Source organism: Spermophilus citellus (assembly GCF_964194105.1).
Source record: "Spermophilus citellus genome assembly, chromosome: 6".
In the NCBI taxonomy this organism is placed as follows: domain Eukaryota; kingdom Metazoa; phylum Chordata; class Mammalia; order Rodentia; family Sciuridae; genus Spermophilus; species Spermophilus citellus.
This window is the reverse complement of record NC_138187.1, coordinates 163,904,728-163,920,138: the sequence shown is the minus strand read 5'-3', so window position 1 is coordinate 163,920,138 and position 15,411 is coordinate 163,904,728. Positions and strand designations below refer to the sequence as shown.

The window sequence follows — 15,411 nt, the reverse complement described above, 5'->3', positions numbered from 1 at the left end:
TTACCTTAGCAACAGGTTGGAGCAGGGGATGGAGAAGGAGGAAGAGAGGGACTCCTCCTCAGGGAGGAGTCTTTTATCTGTCTATACTGACTGCTGCCAAATTCTGGCTCCACTCCTTGACCCCCGTCCCAACCTTCTCACTGACCAGCCTAGTTTTAGGAAGAATCCTGCAAAGCTGATTCGGAAAGCATCCCCACCTTGGGGTCTGATCACCCCTCATCTCTGACCAAATACCTCACCTCTCGCCACCCTGGCCTGCCTTCAGCAACAATCCTGTTCAATCGGTTTAGCAAAAATCCCCCCTTGGACGTCCTGGTGATTTCCCATCTACTGACCCCACACACTCCCTTGTTCTACTCATTGACTATAAAGCTCCAGCCTTGGGTGCTGTATTCCGTGTTGAATACCATTTCTCTCTGAATGAAGTCCTTCTTACTGTTTTAATAAGTGCCAAAGTCATTATTCCTTAAGTTGCCAACGAAAATCCAAACCCAGAATCTTTTTGAGGAGTGCGCGCTTTCTGGGTCGCTGGTTATGTGGGCCACGGAGTCGCCAGCAAGGACTCCTCCGAGCACTCAGAGGCAGAGGCGTCCACGCACAAGGACTTCGTCCACGGGGTTCTAGGCTGGGGACCTGGCAGGGGACAAGGCAACCAGAGGCGCGCGTTCCGAGAAGCGGCGGGAGCAAGCCTGCGGGGACAGGGACGCTCCCCCGTGGCCCAAGGGCCGGGGCCTCCGCAGCGCACTGCGGGGGCTCTGCGCGAGCGGCGGGCGGTCACCCAGCAAGTGCCCGTCCCGGGGGACGCGAAGGAGCGCGCTCGGCGGGGCCAGGCCGCCGCTCTCGCCCGCGCGCCGAGGGGCCGCGCCGGGCCCCGCGGACCGCGCAGGGCTTGCAGCGCACCGCCGGCCGGAAGCGGCAGGAGGAGGTGGGCGCGGGCGGCGTCCCGGCGCCGCCAGGCCTGCTGACATCCGCCGCTCCTCCCCTCGCCTCCCAACACGCTCCGGTGCGGCCGGGCCCTCCCTCCGCCCACCACGTGTCCTCCGCGCTGCCTCCCGCGGGGCCGCGCGCACGGAAGCCGGCGGCGGGCAGGATGGCGCCGTGACAGCGGCCGCGGCCCTCGCGTCCCCGGCGGCCCGGCCTGCGGCGGCGGTGAGTGCGCGGGCGGCGGGCGGGCGTGGCGAGCGGGTTCGCCGCCGCCTTTGTTGGGGCCGCGGGTGCGGGCGGCGCGGGCTCGGCCGGCAGGTGCGCGGGGCCGCGGGGCAGGGCCGGCGGGCGCGCCCGGGACGCCGAGCGCGGGCCCGGCGGGCGCGGAGGGCCTCGCCTCGCCTCGCCGCGCCCGCCTCGCCCGCACCCTGGCGCCGGGCGGAGCCCTCGCGTCCCGCCCCAGCGGCCCGGGGGGAGGCCGCCAAGTTCGGCCCCGGCTGTGGGCGCTGACGCCCCCGCGCCGGGTCCTCTTGGAGATAGGCAGGAACGCGAACTCCGGAAGGACCCTTTCTTTGGAAGGCTGGGCGGAGGTGGCCCGCGATGCACACTCACTGCACGCCTAGGAATTGCCCGCGCCCCTAGAGGGCAAAGCGGGCGCTTTGTACCGGCCCGCCCGCCGGCCCGGGCGGGTGGGCCCGGCGGATCCCTGCGCCCTCCTGGGCGTCCAGGCGTCCCCCTCACTGTGTATCACCGACTCTCCGGATTGCAGAGGCCCTTAAAGCAGAATGACTGTTTTCTGAACTGGCTCTTGGACGGAACCTTGGAAATTGGAAAGTCCAGATGATGGGTATTCTGGGCCAGCCATCCTTCTTTCTTAACTGGCCTCTGGTACACGCGCGTGCGCGCACACACACGCACACACACACCAGGTGAGTAAGTGCCCTGTGTCCAGACACCTTCAGGTATAGAAATTAACACCCATCTTGTGTGATGGTTCCCTGCCTGGGCAGCCCTGGGCAGGGGAAAGTTCTGCCTGTAAGTTTAGTGTTCAAAACCTTCCCAGAACACTTACCCCTGGCCTGGGTTCCACCCTGCCATCTCTACCAACCGGTCTGGCCTCTCTGTCACAGAAAGCTTTTCTTAAATATTTGAAAGCATCCAGATAGGTTATCTGCCCACAGTCCCTCTTATCATAATTAAATATGCCACCTGCCAGCTTCCTGGTGTTTTCACTGAAGTCCTTCCTGCCCAGGCCTGACCCTGTTCCCTGCCTTCCTTCTAGCCTGAGCAGTGCTTGGGCTGAAGAGGAAGGAGGGGCTGAGCCTCCTCTGGTGGGCCTTGGAGAGTGCACACTGACACCTGATTGTCTGAACTGTATCTTGCTCTTAGATATGGAGTCCACTACCTACCCTCTCAATGTGACCCTGAAAGAAGAGCAAGAGGAAGAAGAGATCCGGAGCCGGGAACTGGAGGATGTCCCCACAGACATGCAGAGAGTGAGAATCTGCTCAGAGGGTGGATGGGTGAGTAAGATGGTGACATGCAGAGTGAGGAACAGGCCTAGGAGCCAGGTTCCTCAAGCAGACGTGGGAAGTAAAAATAGCCCAGCCCTGAGTGTTTGCATTCCTCAGGAAACAGCCCTGTAGCTTTAAAAGGCAGTGCAGAGTGAGGAGGCCACGAGGCCTGTCATTAGATGGCGAGTCTCAGGAGCCCAGACCTTGGCTCTCCTTTCCCCCTTTCTCTGCACGGAGCTTGCGGCCATGCACCTTGTGGGCAGTAAATGGACATTTGCTGACTTACTGCTGGCTGAAGGGACCCATTCTGAGCAAGATTTGGATGTTGAGCTCCACAGGAAAGCTAGACATATAGTAGTTCCCCCGGGAGAGCTGCTCCTCTGCTGGGCCTGGAATGGTAAGCAGTCAGGAAGAGGGAAATTTAGCATAGGCAAACAGAAAAGCGAGATAGATGCAAACAGCAGGTATTTAGAGTCAGAGTTCCAGCTAGTTATTCACAGTATTTACTGGACTTCTTAGAAATTGGGCATGAATGGTAAACATTTTAAATAAGCAACACAATGATATTTTTCTGCTTAGCTTTCCGATGTGCATAAACATTATCAATATCAATAACACATAAGAAGAGCCATGCCACTTCCAATTGTCCAGTCCACTCCCACAGACACACGAGGGAACTAAAGTATAGAAAAGCTGTCTTGCTTTTGCCTTCAGGATGTACATGTCCACTGGTATTTGTTCTTTAAAAATAGGGCCCCTTGGGTTGTGGCTCAATGGTAGAGCACTCGCCTAGTACAGGCGCAGCCCTGGGTTTGATCCTCAGCACCACATAAAATTAAAGATACAACTACAACTAAAAAATAAATATTAAAAAAAAAAAAACAGCAGGGCTCCTGAACTATACCCCTAACACGAGCACTTCTTACTGAATGTATGTTGCACCTAACTAAAGACAAACAGTGAACACCAGGCTCTGGTCAGCTGGTCTGGCTGTGGGGGCCACGCACCTTTGCCTCATCACCGTTCTTGGCCCACCTCCCCAGTTCTGATCCAGGCAGGAGTCAGCTGCCTTTGGCCAGGAAGGAGACCTCAAGGCAGTGGAAGCCCTGGATTTTAAGGCTAAACTGGCCAGCCCAGAACATCTGACCCTGAGTGGAGGACCGTGGGAAATGGGTCCAGTAAAAGCAGGCATCTGAATGTGTTGGGGCAATGAGGAAAGAGCCAGGTGAGGTCCCTGCTTGGGCAGAGAAAGAAGGAACCACCAGAGGAGACGAGAGAGGGAGCTGGCAGCTTGGTGGTGCTGGGGATTTGGCATCAGTGGCTCCCAGGCAGTCTACCACCCATCCGTGGTTACAGCACAGAGCTGGGTGTTAAGGCAAGACCCTTATACCCATGGAGTTTCTAATCTCATGAGCAAGACAGGGAAGTGAACCTAAAGTAATAGACAGCCTACAGAGTGCATGGTAGAGGTGAGCTCAGGATGCTATAGCAGCCAGGCGCGGGAAGGCCTCATTCAGACTGGAGGATGCTTCTAGAGAAGGCCTGGTCTTGAGCAGTAGGCTGTTTTGCCCCCTCCCCACCCTAAGCCACTTAGTAGTAGTGGAGACACTTATGGTTGTCTTGACTCAAGATAGGGGGGATATCCTACCAGCACCCAGGCCGAGGATCTATCTACACATCCCAGTGCACAGGACAACCTCCTGCACAATGAAGAATTACTGCCCAAAGTGTCAGTCATGTTAGGTAGAGAAGCACTGCTCCAGAGCATTAAATCAGGGAAGGAAAGAATTGAATCTGTGCTTCAGATATACATCTTGGCTATAGAGGATTACGTTACGGTGATCAGTAAAGGCCATTCAAACATAAGAACTATGCTCTGTTATAAAATTCCAGAAAATTAGAATAGAAATAAATTTCAAGGAGAAAAAAATGTATGTTGAAATCAGCCTTTGTCATGGGTGGAGTCAGCCAAGGGAAGGCAGGGGTTTGCACACAGGCAAAGGCCTCAGAGAGCAGCTCTGTGCAGTTAGGAGCTGCTCTGAACCAGGCAGGGAGAGGAAGGAGACCTGGGGGAGTGGGTGCTGCCTGGGGGAGGGTGAGCTCTCCCTCCTCAGTAGCTCTGAGGAATGAGTCTGTAGCCATCTTTTCAAGGGAAGCTGGCTCTCCAGCTAGAGTGCTCAGACTCACGGAGCTGCTCCAGCTCTAGACACCACTGCCTCCTTACCGTGTAAGTGGGGTCCGCATCTGCAGGTCCCTGGCTGGCTTGTCAGAGAGATGCTGTTATGGAGGTGGGAGTGCCCCGCACCAGGCCTGGCACAGCAGGCATGCCATGCAAACCGCACAGGCTCCCTCAGGTCTCCCCGCTCTGCCAGGTGGCTGTTGGGTGGTTGCAAGGCTGTGAGTGTGTAAACACTTCCCAGCAGCCAAGGCAGTGGAAGCCCTTGGAGATAACTGTTGGAATGCCACTTTCCAGGAGAAGCAAGGCAGTGAACACAGGCCAGAGGCAGAGTCGGAGGGCAGGGAGCAAGCAGGGAGTGGGCCCTGCCTGCCAGTCCCCGGGAGAGCAGCCTGGCCTCGGTGTGCTGCAGGCTGCCCTGTTTACCTTCTGCTGTGTTCACCAGGTAGAAGGCCTCTGGAGTGAAAGGGCTGCCGTGGTTGATTCCTGAGCCTCTGCACTGTGCCTGTGCTGCACAGCCTGGGCTTGTCCCAAGGTCCTCCGAGGCCCCGTCATCAGACCCACACCATCCTCTAGCCTTCCCCAACCAGTATCTGAGGCCGAGAATGTGTTACCCTCCATGGTGACCTGCAGAGCCAGGCTGTGTCCTGGTTTATCAGCAAAAGGAAAGGGATTATAAATAGGTATGGCCTAGATCCGAAGCTTCCCAGAGGGAGAGATGTTTAAAAACCTGGGAAGTGGGAGAGTGTCAGGTGGAAAATTCCTGGGATGTCTGGCTTTCCAGACTGAGTAAGAAGTCTCAGGAAAACCAGAGACCAATCCATTTTTACCTCCTACTATTTCACACTTAAGAGATTTTTGTCCATTCTTACTCCTAAGAGTTGGCTCAGTTTTGTGACAGATAAAACTTAATGATTCTTTGAAACTGTTCCAAGCACAACAAGAGAAGGGAAATCCAGAGATTATTTGCCTGGATCGTTCATTCAGAAACACGTTTTAAGTGACTGCTAGCTACAGGAAGCGTCCTCAGCTTAGAGAAGCAAAGTGGGTACGCACAGGCTCTGCCGGCAGAGAACGCCGTTCTAGTGGAGAGAGCAGATGAGGAAAGCCAAACAGGGCTGAGGGGCCTCCGTGGTGCTGAGCCCAGGGTACCATGGGGACATGAGCGGGCTGCCTGGGGAACAGGATGGATAGGACCCAGGCTAGGAAGCTGGCTGGGTGTTCCTGAGGCCAAGATGGTCAAGGAGATCTCAAGGCCCAGGATGGAGTGGGCAGAGGTGTGGAGGCGGCAGGGATCACAGGCAGCTGAGCATATCTGGAGCAGAGAGGTTGAGGCTAGTCACCAGGGAGTCAGCTTTGGGCTCCCTAGCCAGAGCCACAGTGAAGTCACACGGTGCAGGGTCCTGATCTCAGCCTGGCCGTTTATTAGCTGTGTGACTTTATCCTGGAAGCGGGACTCTGAGCCTCTTGCCTCCTTCATTAACTGGAGCATCTGTGCCCCTTTTCAGGGTGTTGGGAGAAATCAGTGAAGCAACCACAGGCTTGTGTTTGGTATGTGGAAGGTGCTGGGGAGAAAGGGAGGCCAGGGCGCCTGACACCTGACCAAGCTGGTTTTCCAGGCTGAGGGAACAGTGTCCCCAGGCCCAGGGACAGCTCCGGGGAATAGCTTTGGAGGCAGGAATACAGCCACCAGCTTGAAACGAGCTGTTTGGTGATTTCCCACCACTGAATATGGTGAGCTTTGGAGTAGGGTTTTTAATGACTGAGAGAAAAAACGTAGTAAAAGGAAAAGTAAACCAATTTAAAAAAAACAAGGAGGGGGTTGGTGGCTTGGCTGCCCACAGCCCCTGAGCACCCCTCCTGCAGGGGACCGGAGCATCATCCCCTCTGCGCAAGACACTGCCACCTGATCTAGGTGTCCAGCTGAAGTCTGTCTGGCATCTCACTACATAAACAAAGTGCTAATTGCCTTTCCCTCCTCCTCCACCGCCTCCCCCTCCAGTTCTCTGGGCTGCAGAAGCCAGCAGGGCTCCTCCTCTCACTGGCTCCTCTCTTGCTTTGAGTTCCAAATCAAACACTAGGGTTAGTGCCTTGAAAATGGAGTATCCTGGAACACCCCAGAGATCCTGTGGGAAGAGGGGATGCATTTAAATATGCAAACCCAGCTCCTCCTGCTGGTCTGAGGGTCTTTGGGAGGTAGGGAGGTGTGGGTTGGATGAGAGTGCTGATGGGCACGCTCTGGTGTGGTTGGCCTCCACCTATGGAGTGTGTGGGCTGCGGGCAGCTCTCACAGTGCATGAGGATAGGACGTCCAGTGTCCCCCAACCTGCTGATGGCTAGAGGTCGTTTTCTTTTCAAAGTGCTGCTTCTTTTGTTTGTGAACTAAAGAGGTGGTGGCCACTGGAGTGGGCATGGGAGGGCCTGTGCTCTTGCCCCCAGTAGCTGAGTAGCTGCATGAACACAGACAAGGGGAGGCCTGACCTGGCCTGTGAGGCAGGGCTGGGGAGGGACCCTGTGGGACCAGAAAGTCCATGTCTGCATGCGCCCACGTCACTGAGAAAGGCCTGTTTATGTTCCAGGTACCGGCCCTGTTTGATGAGGTGGCCATATATTTTTCCGATGAGGAGTGGGAAGTTTTGACGGAGCAACAAAAGGCCCTGTACCGGGAAGTCATGAGGATGAATTATGAAACCGTCCTGTCCCTGGGTAACGCTTCGTTTTCCTTTGTGTCCTAGAGGCTCCGCACCCAGAGAACTGTGTCCATGTCTCTCTTCTCTGTGTATCCAGCGTCCTGAGCTTGGATTCTGCCCCCTCCTTGCCAGTGCCCATTTAACCCCCTGGTTTCGATTCAGACACGATATGAATATTATGTCCATCCCACTCGGCAGTCCTGTTGAGTCCTTGTTCAACCCAGGCGGGCATTCACGTGTTTTAAAAAGGCAGCTTAGCTTTGGAAACATCACTGTGGATCTGGGCCTGTGCTTTGTTCTCCAGAAAGGAAGCAAGGCCTTCGTTGGTATCCTGTCAGCCTCAGAAATGTTGGGACTTGCCCCACTCTGACTCTGGCACATCCTCCTATCAGAGTTGGGCCTTTGGAGCCCTCCCCAATATGCTCGCTCACAGTGGTGGTGCACGTCGCCTGCTTTGAGCTGCACTTCCCTGGTGGCTGCTGATCAAGGCTCTCGCCTAGAGAGGTCCAGCATCCCCTGGACAGACCTCTTTTCCATCACGCTTTTTACATACATGACCAAGCTCTCTTCCCCATCTTTCACAAAGTAATGGAGGCACGGGGGGTTAAGTCAAAGTGCTTATTTGGGGGCTGCTCTGGAGCAGTGACACACAGCTGTTCTCTCTTTTGTTTTCTACAAACAGAATTCCCATTCCCTAAGCCAGACATGATCACTCGGTTGGAAGGGGAAGAGGAGTCCCATAACTCTGATGAGTGGCAGCTCCAAAGAGGAACCTCCACAGGTACAAGTAGACCAGTTCCACCATCCTCTGAAGGGAGCCCCATGGAGCTGGGTTTCCAGCCCCCGTGGATGTTCCGTGGTGTATTTAGGAGCGAGACACAAAGGTTATGGGCTTTGGCATTTAAAGGTCTTCCTCCTTCCGATGCTTTGGCTTTAGGCAGCTTCTTTCATCTCTTTGAGCCTCAGTTTCCCCATTTGTCTCTTGTGGGTCTAAATAAGACTTGGTGTGCAGCCTTGTATGTGGGAGCAGCTGGATGGGGCCTGTGTGCCGTTTGGTCCAGTGCACATTGTGGAAGCCCGGCCACTTCTCAGCACACCTGATGCCTCTGCAGACTAGGAACCGGGGAGCATGCTTCCAGAGCCTTTGTCTGGCACTGCCGTCTCCCACTGGGTGGGAAAAGCAGTAACAGCTCCCATGCTCATCTGAGCAAGTGTCTGAGAAGCACCTAATCCCTTGTGGGGAGAAAGGGGTCACAGTGGGATGAATATAACATACCTTCCAGACACCAAAGTGGTCTTTTCTCTAGGTAAGAATTTAAAGTGCTGTAATTCATCCATTCTAAGACATGTTTTCCCCTGTAACACCTCCAACTCTGAAATGCTCCTTAAAATTGATGGCATGTGATAGTTACAATTAGTGGCATTTTATTTTTCTTTTAATGGCTTGTAGTTATGCATCCTGCAGTATGGCATTTGGGTTTTGTTGAAATACAGTAATTTCCTCAGATCATACTCAGTTTCTGCCACCTTCCAGATACAGACACACAGTGAGTGGAACAGTGTTAACATTGGTGTTCAAGAACTAGTTTTCTGCCTTATGAACTTAACGTGGTTTTTGTTGTAGTTTTCTTGATTCAAAGGAGATGATTCAGTGCTGGGTGCACCTAAATCTCTGTAATATCATGTGGTAGTATGGGTTACCTTTATCTTCTCATCTACATAGACTTTTTTTTTTCTTTCGATATTAGGGATTGAACCCAGGTGCACTACTGAGCTACATCCCAGGTCCTTTGTATTTACTTTGAGATGGCCTCAAACCTGCCTTTCTCCTGCCTCATTCTCCAGAATTATTGGGCCTACAGGTGTGTTCCACCACACCTGGCCATAAACATTATTTTTACCCACATGTGGCCCCCAAATTATGTAGTCCAAGCTTGGAGGTCAGTTCCTCCATAGCCCTCTTCTTGCAGAGGGTGTGCAGTTCCTGGAGAGGTTGGTGGACTCGGGTGGGACTTAGGCACTGTGACCTACTGAGAGAATCACTGTCTTGGTAAACCTCGGGTGGAGCATTTTGACCCAGAAGCCCTGGGAATCGCTGTCTCTCTCACTGGCATTGTTCTGTCTCCCAGAAAACGAGGAGTCCGACGTGAAGCCTCCATACTGGGCAGGCCCCGCGAACCCCCACGCACAGTTTCCTCAGCCCCAGCACCTGGACGGCCTAGGCCTCGCCGAGCTGCCCGAGTGGAGCGAGGGGTACCCCTTCTACATGGCCATGGGCTTCCCGGGGTGCGACCTGTCTGCCGAGGACCTGGCGGGGAGGTTCCAATTTAGCCGGGGCATGCGCCGCAGCTACGACGCGGGCTTCAAGCTGATGGTGGTGGAGTACGCCGAGGGCACCAACAACTGCCAGGCGGCCAAGCAGTTCGGGGTGCTGGAGAAGAATGTGCGGGACTGGCGCAAGGTCAAGCCGCAGCTCCAGAATGCGCACGCCATGCGGCGGGCCTTCCGTGGCCCCAAGAACGGGAGATTCGCCCTCGTGGACCAGCGCGTGGCCGAGTATGTGCGGTACATGCAGGCCAAGGGGGACCCCATCACCAGGGAGGCCATGCAGCTGAAGGCGCTGGAGATCGCCCAGGAGATGAATATCCCCGAGAAGGGCTTCAAGGCGAGCCTGGGCTGGTGCCGGAGGATGATGAGAAGGTACGACTTGTCCCTGCGGCACAAGGTGCCGGTGCCCCAGCATCTGCCCGAGGACCTGACCGAGAAACTGGTCACCTACCAGCGCAATGTGCTGGCCTTGCGCAGGGCGCACGACTACCACGTGGCACAGATGGGCAACGCGGACGAGACGCCCATCTGCTTGGAGGTGCCGTCCAGGGTGACCGTCGACAACCAGGGTGAGAAGCCCGTCCTGGTGAAGACGCCGGGCAGGGAGAAGCTCAAGATCACGGCCATGCTGGGCGTCCTGGCCGATGGGCGGAAGCTGCCGCCCTACATAATCCTGAGGGGCACGTACATCCCGCCTGGGAAGTTCCCCAGCGGCATGGAGATCCGCTGCCATCGCTATGGGTGGATGACGGAGGACCTGATGCAGGACTGGTTGGAGGTGGTGTGGCGGCGGCGGACCGGGGCCCTGCCCAAGCAGCGGGGCATGCTGATCCTGAACGGCTTCCGCGGTCACGCCACTGACTCGGTGAAGAGCTCCATGGAGAGCATGAACACCGACATGGTGATCATCCCCGGGGGCCTGACCTCACAGCTGCAGGTGCTGGACGTGGTGGTCTACAAGCCGCTGAACGACAGCGTGCGCGCCCAGTACTCCAACTGGCTTCTGGCTGGGAACCTGGCCCTGAGCCCCACCGGCAATGCCAAGAAGCCGCCCCTGGGCCTCTTCCTGGAGTGGGTCATGGTCGCCTGGAATAGCATCTCCAGCGAATCCATTGTCCAGGGGTTCAAGAAGTGCCACATCTCCAGCAACCTGGAGGAGGAAGATGGTGTCTTGTGGGAAGTGGAGAGCGAGCTACAGGGAGGAGGTGAACCCCCTGTGGAGAGCATGTCGGAGAGCAACTGAGGGGCCAGCTCCTTGGTGGCTGGTCGGAGTAAGTGCTCAGGGCTCTGCCATCCCAGGCTGCCAGCCAACCTACCTCTCTCCGATATCTGTTTCGAGTTCTCAGAGTCCACGGGGCAGTGTGCGGGTGCCAGACCAGCAGCATTCTCTCCTTCCCAGGCAAGGGCTGTCCGATGCCCTTCATGGGTACTGTGCCCTGGGGCCCAGACCAGGAGCACTTACATACTAGTGAAATGAACAAAGGGTGAGCTGCCCAACACGGAATCTGACAGCTGTAACTCTGTAAGAAATTATTTGGACCTGAAAAGGTCTGATAATGTGCAGCTCAAAAAAAATTTGTCTGAAAAAGACAACTTTTTTCTTTCCCTTATAATTCACACAGAATGTTTAGGGCCATTGTGTGCCTGATGTCCTTGAAGGACCAGGACACAGGGCAGGAGGCCTGCCTTCAGTACCACATCTGCTGGGCCTCAGGTCTCCGTCCTGGGCTGGTCTACACCTAACACCTGCCAGAGAGTAAACACACACTTCACCTCTTCAGTCTCATCCTGGCCTTGGGGTGGGCGGGCTGTTATGCCAGCAGATGTCTGCAGGATGGTGCTGTAAAACCGAAATCTTTGCACCAGAAACAAAATAAAGCAGGGTGCCACCTAACACTACAGATGGAGGGCTGGGATAGGGCTGAGTGCAGAGCAGCAGCTGAGAGGAAGAGGGAAGGAGCCTCCCTCACCCACACTCCCCTGGAGGGAGCAGCAGGCCACAGGCAGCCAGGAAGTGCCCAGGGCAGGCCACTCCAACCTCCTTGCTTCACAAGAGGTGAGGTCATCCCTTAGAAGACTGAACCACCTTGATGTGGTTCTGTATGTGAAAGTACAGTTCCATCGGTGTGGAAGAGTGGCTCAGGCCTCCTTGCTCACCCCCACATCATCACTTAGTCATGTCCCTAACTCCACTGTCACTCTGGGCCCCTGCAGTTAGCACAGAGCAAGACCTTATTGTATCCTCAGGATCACAGAAATGGCCTATTGCTTCCTCATGTCCCCCACTTTGATAAGCCAGTGTTCTCACCTTTTGCTTTTCCCTCTCCTTGTCAGATAACATGGGGGGGAAGCATTTTCAGTTTTCCGAGTGTCCCCCCCCCCCCCAGGGCCTCAATCAGGAACTGCCAGGAAGGGAAGAAAGCTGACTACCCTGCAGCTGTGAGAACAGGCACCTCCGCACACCTCAGCCTGGGCTTTCTTGCCACAGACGCAGCTGTCTGGCTCCTCAGGAGGCAGGGGAGGAGACAGGGACATAAAACTAATGGAATTGCTATTTTTGTTAAGACACCCAGAAATCCAAAGGTTAATTCACATTTAGTTCTGTGTTTTCCAGCAAATGGCACTGACGGCAACAGAGGGGGGAAATGACTCCCGAACGCAGTGGATGCACAGGGAGCAGCAGGAAGAAGTGACAGGGCTCTCAACAGCCCAGTTCTGGACAGCGGACAGTGTCCATCCTGGGACACGCCCTGCCTGCCCCTTGAAGTGTCCGCAGCCAAGTAGAAGACCCTTAATTTCATCAGCAACAAGATTAGGAAAGAACCCTTCTGCCCATTTCTTGGAGATTATCTGCCTCTCCATCAGAAGGAGCCTGTAAGTAGGCGAGGGCAAGGTGCTCCTGGGGGGCAGGACCCCACACCATGGAGACCCAGCATGTGGGCACAGCTCTGGTGCTGTGAAGAAGCTTTCTACAGAGAAGACCTCGAGTGGGTGTGTCTTGCCTTGAGAATGCTTCCAGAAGCACAGCCCATGCCCACAGGGTCACAGGTTTTGTAGAAGGGCATCATAAGCCCCTTAGGGGAAATGAGATACTGATGCTCACAGCAAAATGAAGACACCCTGGCCTGGTGCCAGCAGGTGGCTTTTCTGAAGACAAACTAGGTTAGTATGGAAGACATGGTTAAAGTAAACTTGCTGTTCTATCTTCCCAGTCTGGATGGCAGCTAGACTTGTGGGGTCTTGTCTGATGGGCCTGCCTCTTCACTGTCCTGCTTAATGGTAAAGGCAGCACTTAGTGCACGAGCTCCTGCTCTCGGGCCACCTGCAGACATCCCTGTGAGGGGTCTGCTGTCCACAAGGTACAAGGCCTGCAGACTCATCTGGTACTTTTTAATGTTCTTGTAACAAGGGCTGTGGGAGGGCACAGGCCTCTACCACAGCTGTTTGGAGACCTGTGATCATCCATCCTGCAAGGACAGCTGGAAGGTCGTTGAGTTTTTACACAGTGGTCACTTACATTCCCATCAAGTCGAGTGTTAAGACATTCCGTCAAACCCGTCTGAGCTACAGAACCTCAGAAGAAGCCATCACTAGGAGCCGTCATTCCTGGGTCGGGCCTGCTCACTGGCTGCTGCAGTCACTCCTAGACGCAGCTCGCAGCTGTCTTACAAGCTTTTCTTGGCATCTTGAAGCGCCTATTTCTACTCAGGTACTCCTCTTCCTGTAGTGATTCACCTTTCTGATCTTTTTAAACCAGTCTCCCCGTAGGAGAAAAACTCCACTTCACTTCTAATATCCAAATAACTTTCACTATCTGAATTGTTCCCTATTTGCTTTATATTCTATATTCTTGCACATCCAAAAACAACACCCAGAACCTGTTACTTTTCATTCCAGAAGCTTCCATTCCTTCCTTAATTTTTTCTCCAGTGGCCCAGTTCCTGGCCCTTCTCCATGTCCTATTTCTCTTGCTTTGGAAGCTTAAAAGATGCTATAGGACCTAATTTTAGGTTCCTATGTGGGAGCCAGTTACCTTGCGGAGATAACAGAAATGGTTCGACCCATCTTGACCCGTACCTCACGTCTCCTCGCCAGCAGAGATGATGCCTTACAGGCTGCGCAGCACTGCCGCCAGTCTCCTGGGCTTCCTTCTGCGGTCTGTGCCTAACAGCCCCAGTACAGCCGTTCCGAAGAATGACTATAGCACACTCGGACATAGTGTACTCCCTGGTAGATAGATAGGAAGTGACCCCAACAATAAACTTTGATAATAAAGTCACTAGGCCATGGTGCTTTTATTTACCTGCTGACAGTGTCAAAAGTCACTTACATTTTAAGCTTTTTGTCTATATTCCCCACCTAATTCTGTACCAACATACTATCCTTTGAATCCAAGTGTTCGTGGGATACAGTAATACTGGTGTCCTTGAAGGCAAAGGAAGAAAATATTTGTGGTTTTAAACTGGCTTTTAAAGGTGGGGGAGGTCTACCATAAATAGCTCTTTTTCTCCTTTTGGATGCTCAGGAATGGAATGTTACCAAACCACATAAGGAAAGTCCTTAAAGGATATGAATTTACTTTGTATCTTGTTCTCACAAATGTCTTCATGGGCCCCTAGTTCCCTTTATCCTGTGTAAAATGAGTCCTGCCGTGTTAATGCTCCTTTTCTGTGAACTCAAGTAAGTACCATCTGCTCTCCAAGAAACATCTAGACAGTGTTTTTCCTTTTTAAACCTTCAACTAAATGGACTGTTCTGCTGGCCAAGCCTGACCCCTAAGGCTGCTTTATTACCCTTCCTCCCAGGGCCATTTTGAGTCAGACATAGTAAGACAGGTGGCCTGTGGAAAGCAAGCACTGAGAAGACCCTTGGGAAATCCGGGAAGGTCGGTGACCAGTCAGTGCAAGGGAGTGTCTGGCACACACACCAGCCCTCGTCACCCTGGAGAAGGCAGGCCTCATCGAGTGTGCACACATGCAGAAAGACTCATCCATAGTCCTACAGGAGAAGTCACTGGGATCCTCCTGAAGCTACCTGGTCTCTGGCTGCTTTTCCCCCACTGAACTGTTTTCTGAGTAACTCCTGATGGTAACTGCAGAAGACGTCCTGGGACCCTCCAGCTGCAGGTGGCAGGGTGGAGCCGGTCTTTGGCACAAAGGTTCCCTTTTGAGGGGCTCTCCTGAAACCCCATTTACTCTGTCTTCCTGCCTTGCCTCATTGCCACCTCCCAGTTTGAGGTCCTCTTGAGAACTGTCACGGAGGCAGACGTTCTTTTATCAGTGCAGAAATGGACCTGAAGCACAGGGAGCAGGTCCAGTGCCTCCTGGGTTTGCTGTGCACAGGCTCCAAGAGGCCTTGTGGCTATGGCAGAAAGACAGCGGCTCCTGGCTGCCTCTCCATGTGGGAACACAGGGGACGCCTGCATGCTCCTGGGCAGCAGAGGCCCCGGGGTACTGCAGTCCCAAACAAAACCTCCATACTCACTTCCGTATCACCTCAAATTCTTCCAGATTCTAAAAAGTCAAGAGTCCTGCCTTACTGAATACTCTAAATGGCTTATGCAAAAGCTGAAACTAAGCTGCTTTTTTTTTTTTTTTTTTTTTTTTTGGTGTTAAAAATATCACAAAAGAGAGAAATGGTAGAGCTTAACGGGAGCCTGCCCTTCAGTCTTTCTCGTCTAGTACACTCTGAAAAGTCTCCGCCAAGATCTCACAAAGCAGGGCTTTACTATTTCTGTATGATATTTTTCCTTATGTATTTACTTTAATAAACAACAAAA

At 53.9% G+C, this 15,411-nt stretch overlaps 2 protein-coding genes across 6 annotated transcripts in view; one reads left to right on the top strand and one right to left on the bottom strand.

Annotated features, from left to right (window-relative positions):
- Window positions 1-15,411, bottom strand: part of TADA1 (transcriptional adaptor 1) — a 44,398-nt gene that overhangs the window by 16,628 nt on the left and 12,359 nt on the right. The window lies entirely within an intron of this gene.
- Window positions 353-14,239, top strand: POGK (pogo transposable element derived with KRAB domain). 2 transcript variants are annotated; one of them, XM_081298917.1, is made up of 7 exons: window positions 353-1,149; window positions 1,694-1,853; window positions 2,314-2,447; window positions 7,194-7,320; window positions 7,987-8,085; window positions 9,434-10,903; window positions 12,247-14,239. In XM_081298917.1, the coding sequence occupies exons 3-6, from the start codon at window positions 2,316-2,318 to the stop codon at window positions 10,873-10,875; spliced, it is 1,800 nt and encodes a 599-aa protein (XP_081155043.1). In that variant the 5' UTR covers window positions 353-1,149; window positions 1,694-1,853; window positions 2,314-2,315; the 3' UTR covers window positions 10,876-10,903; window positions 12,247-14,239. The 2 variants fall into 2 exon arrangements, with proteins under 2 accessions (XP_081155043.1, XP_081155044.1); XM_081298918.1 differs by lacking the exon at window positions 1,694-1,853.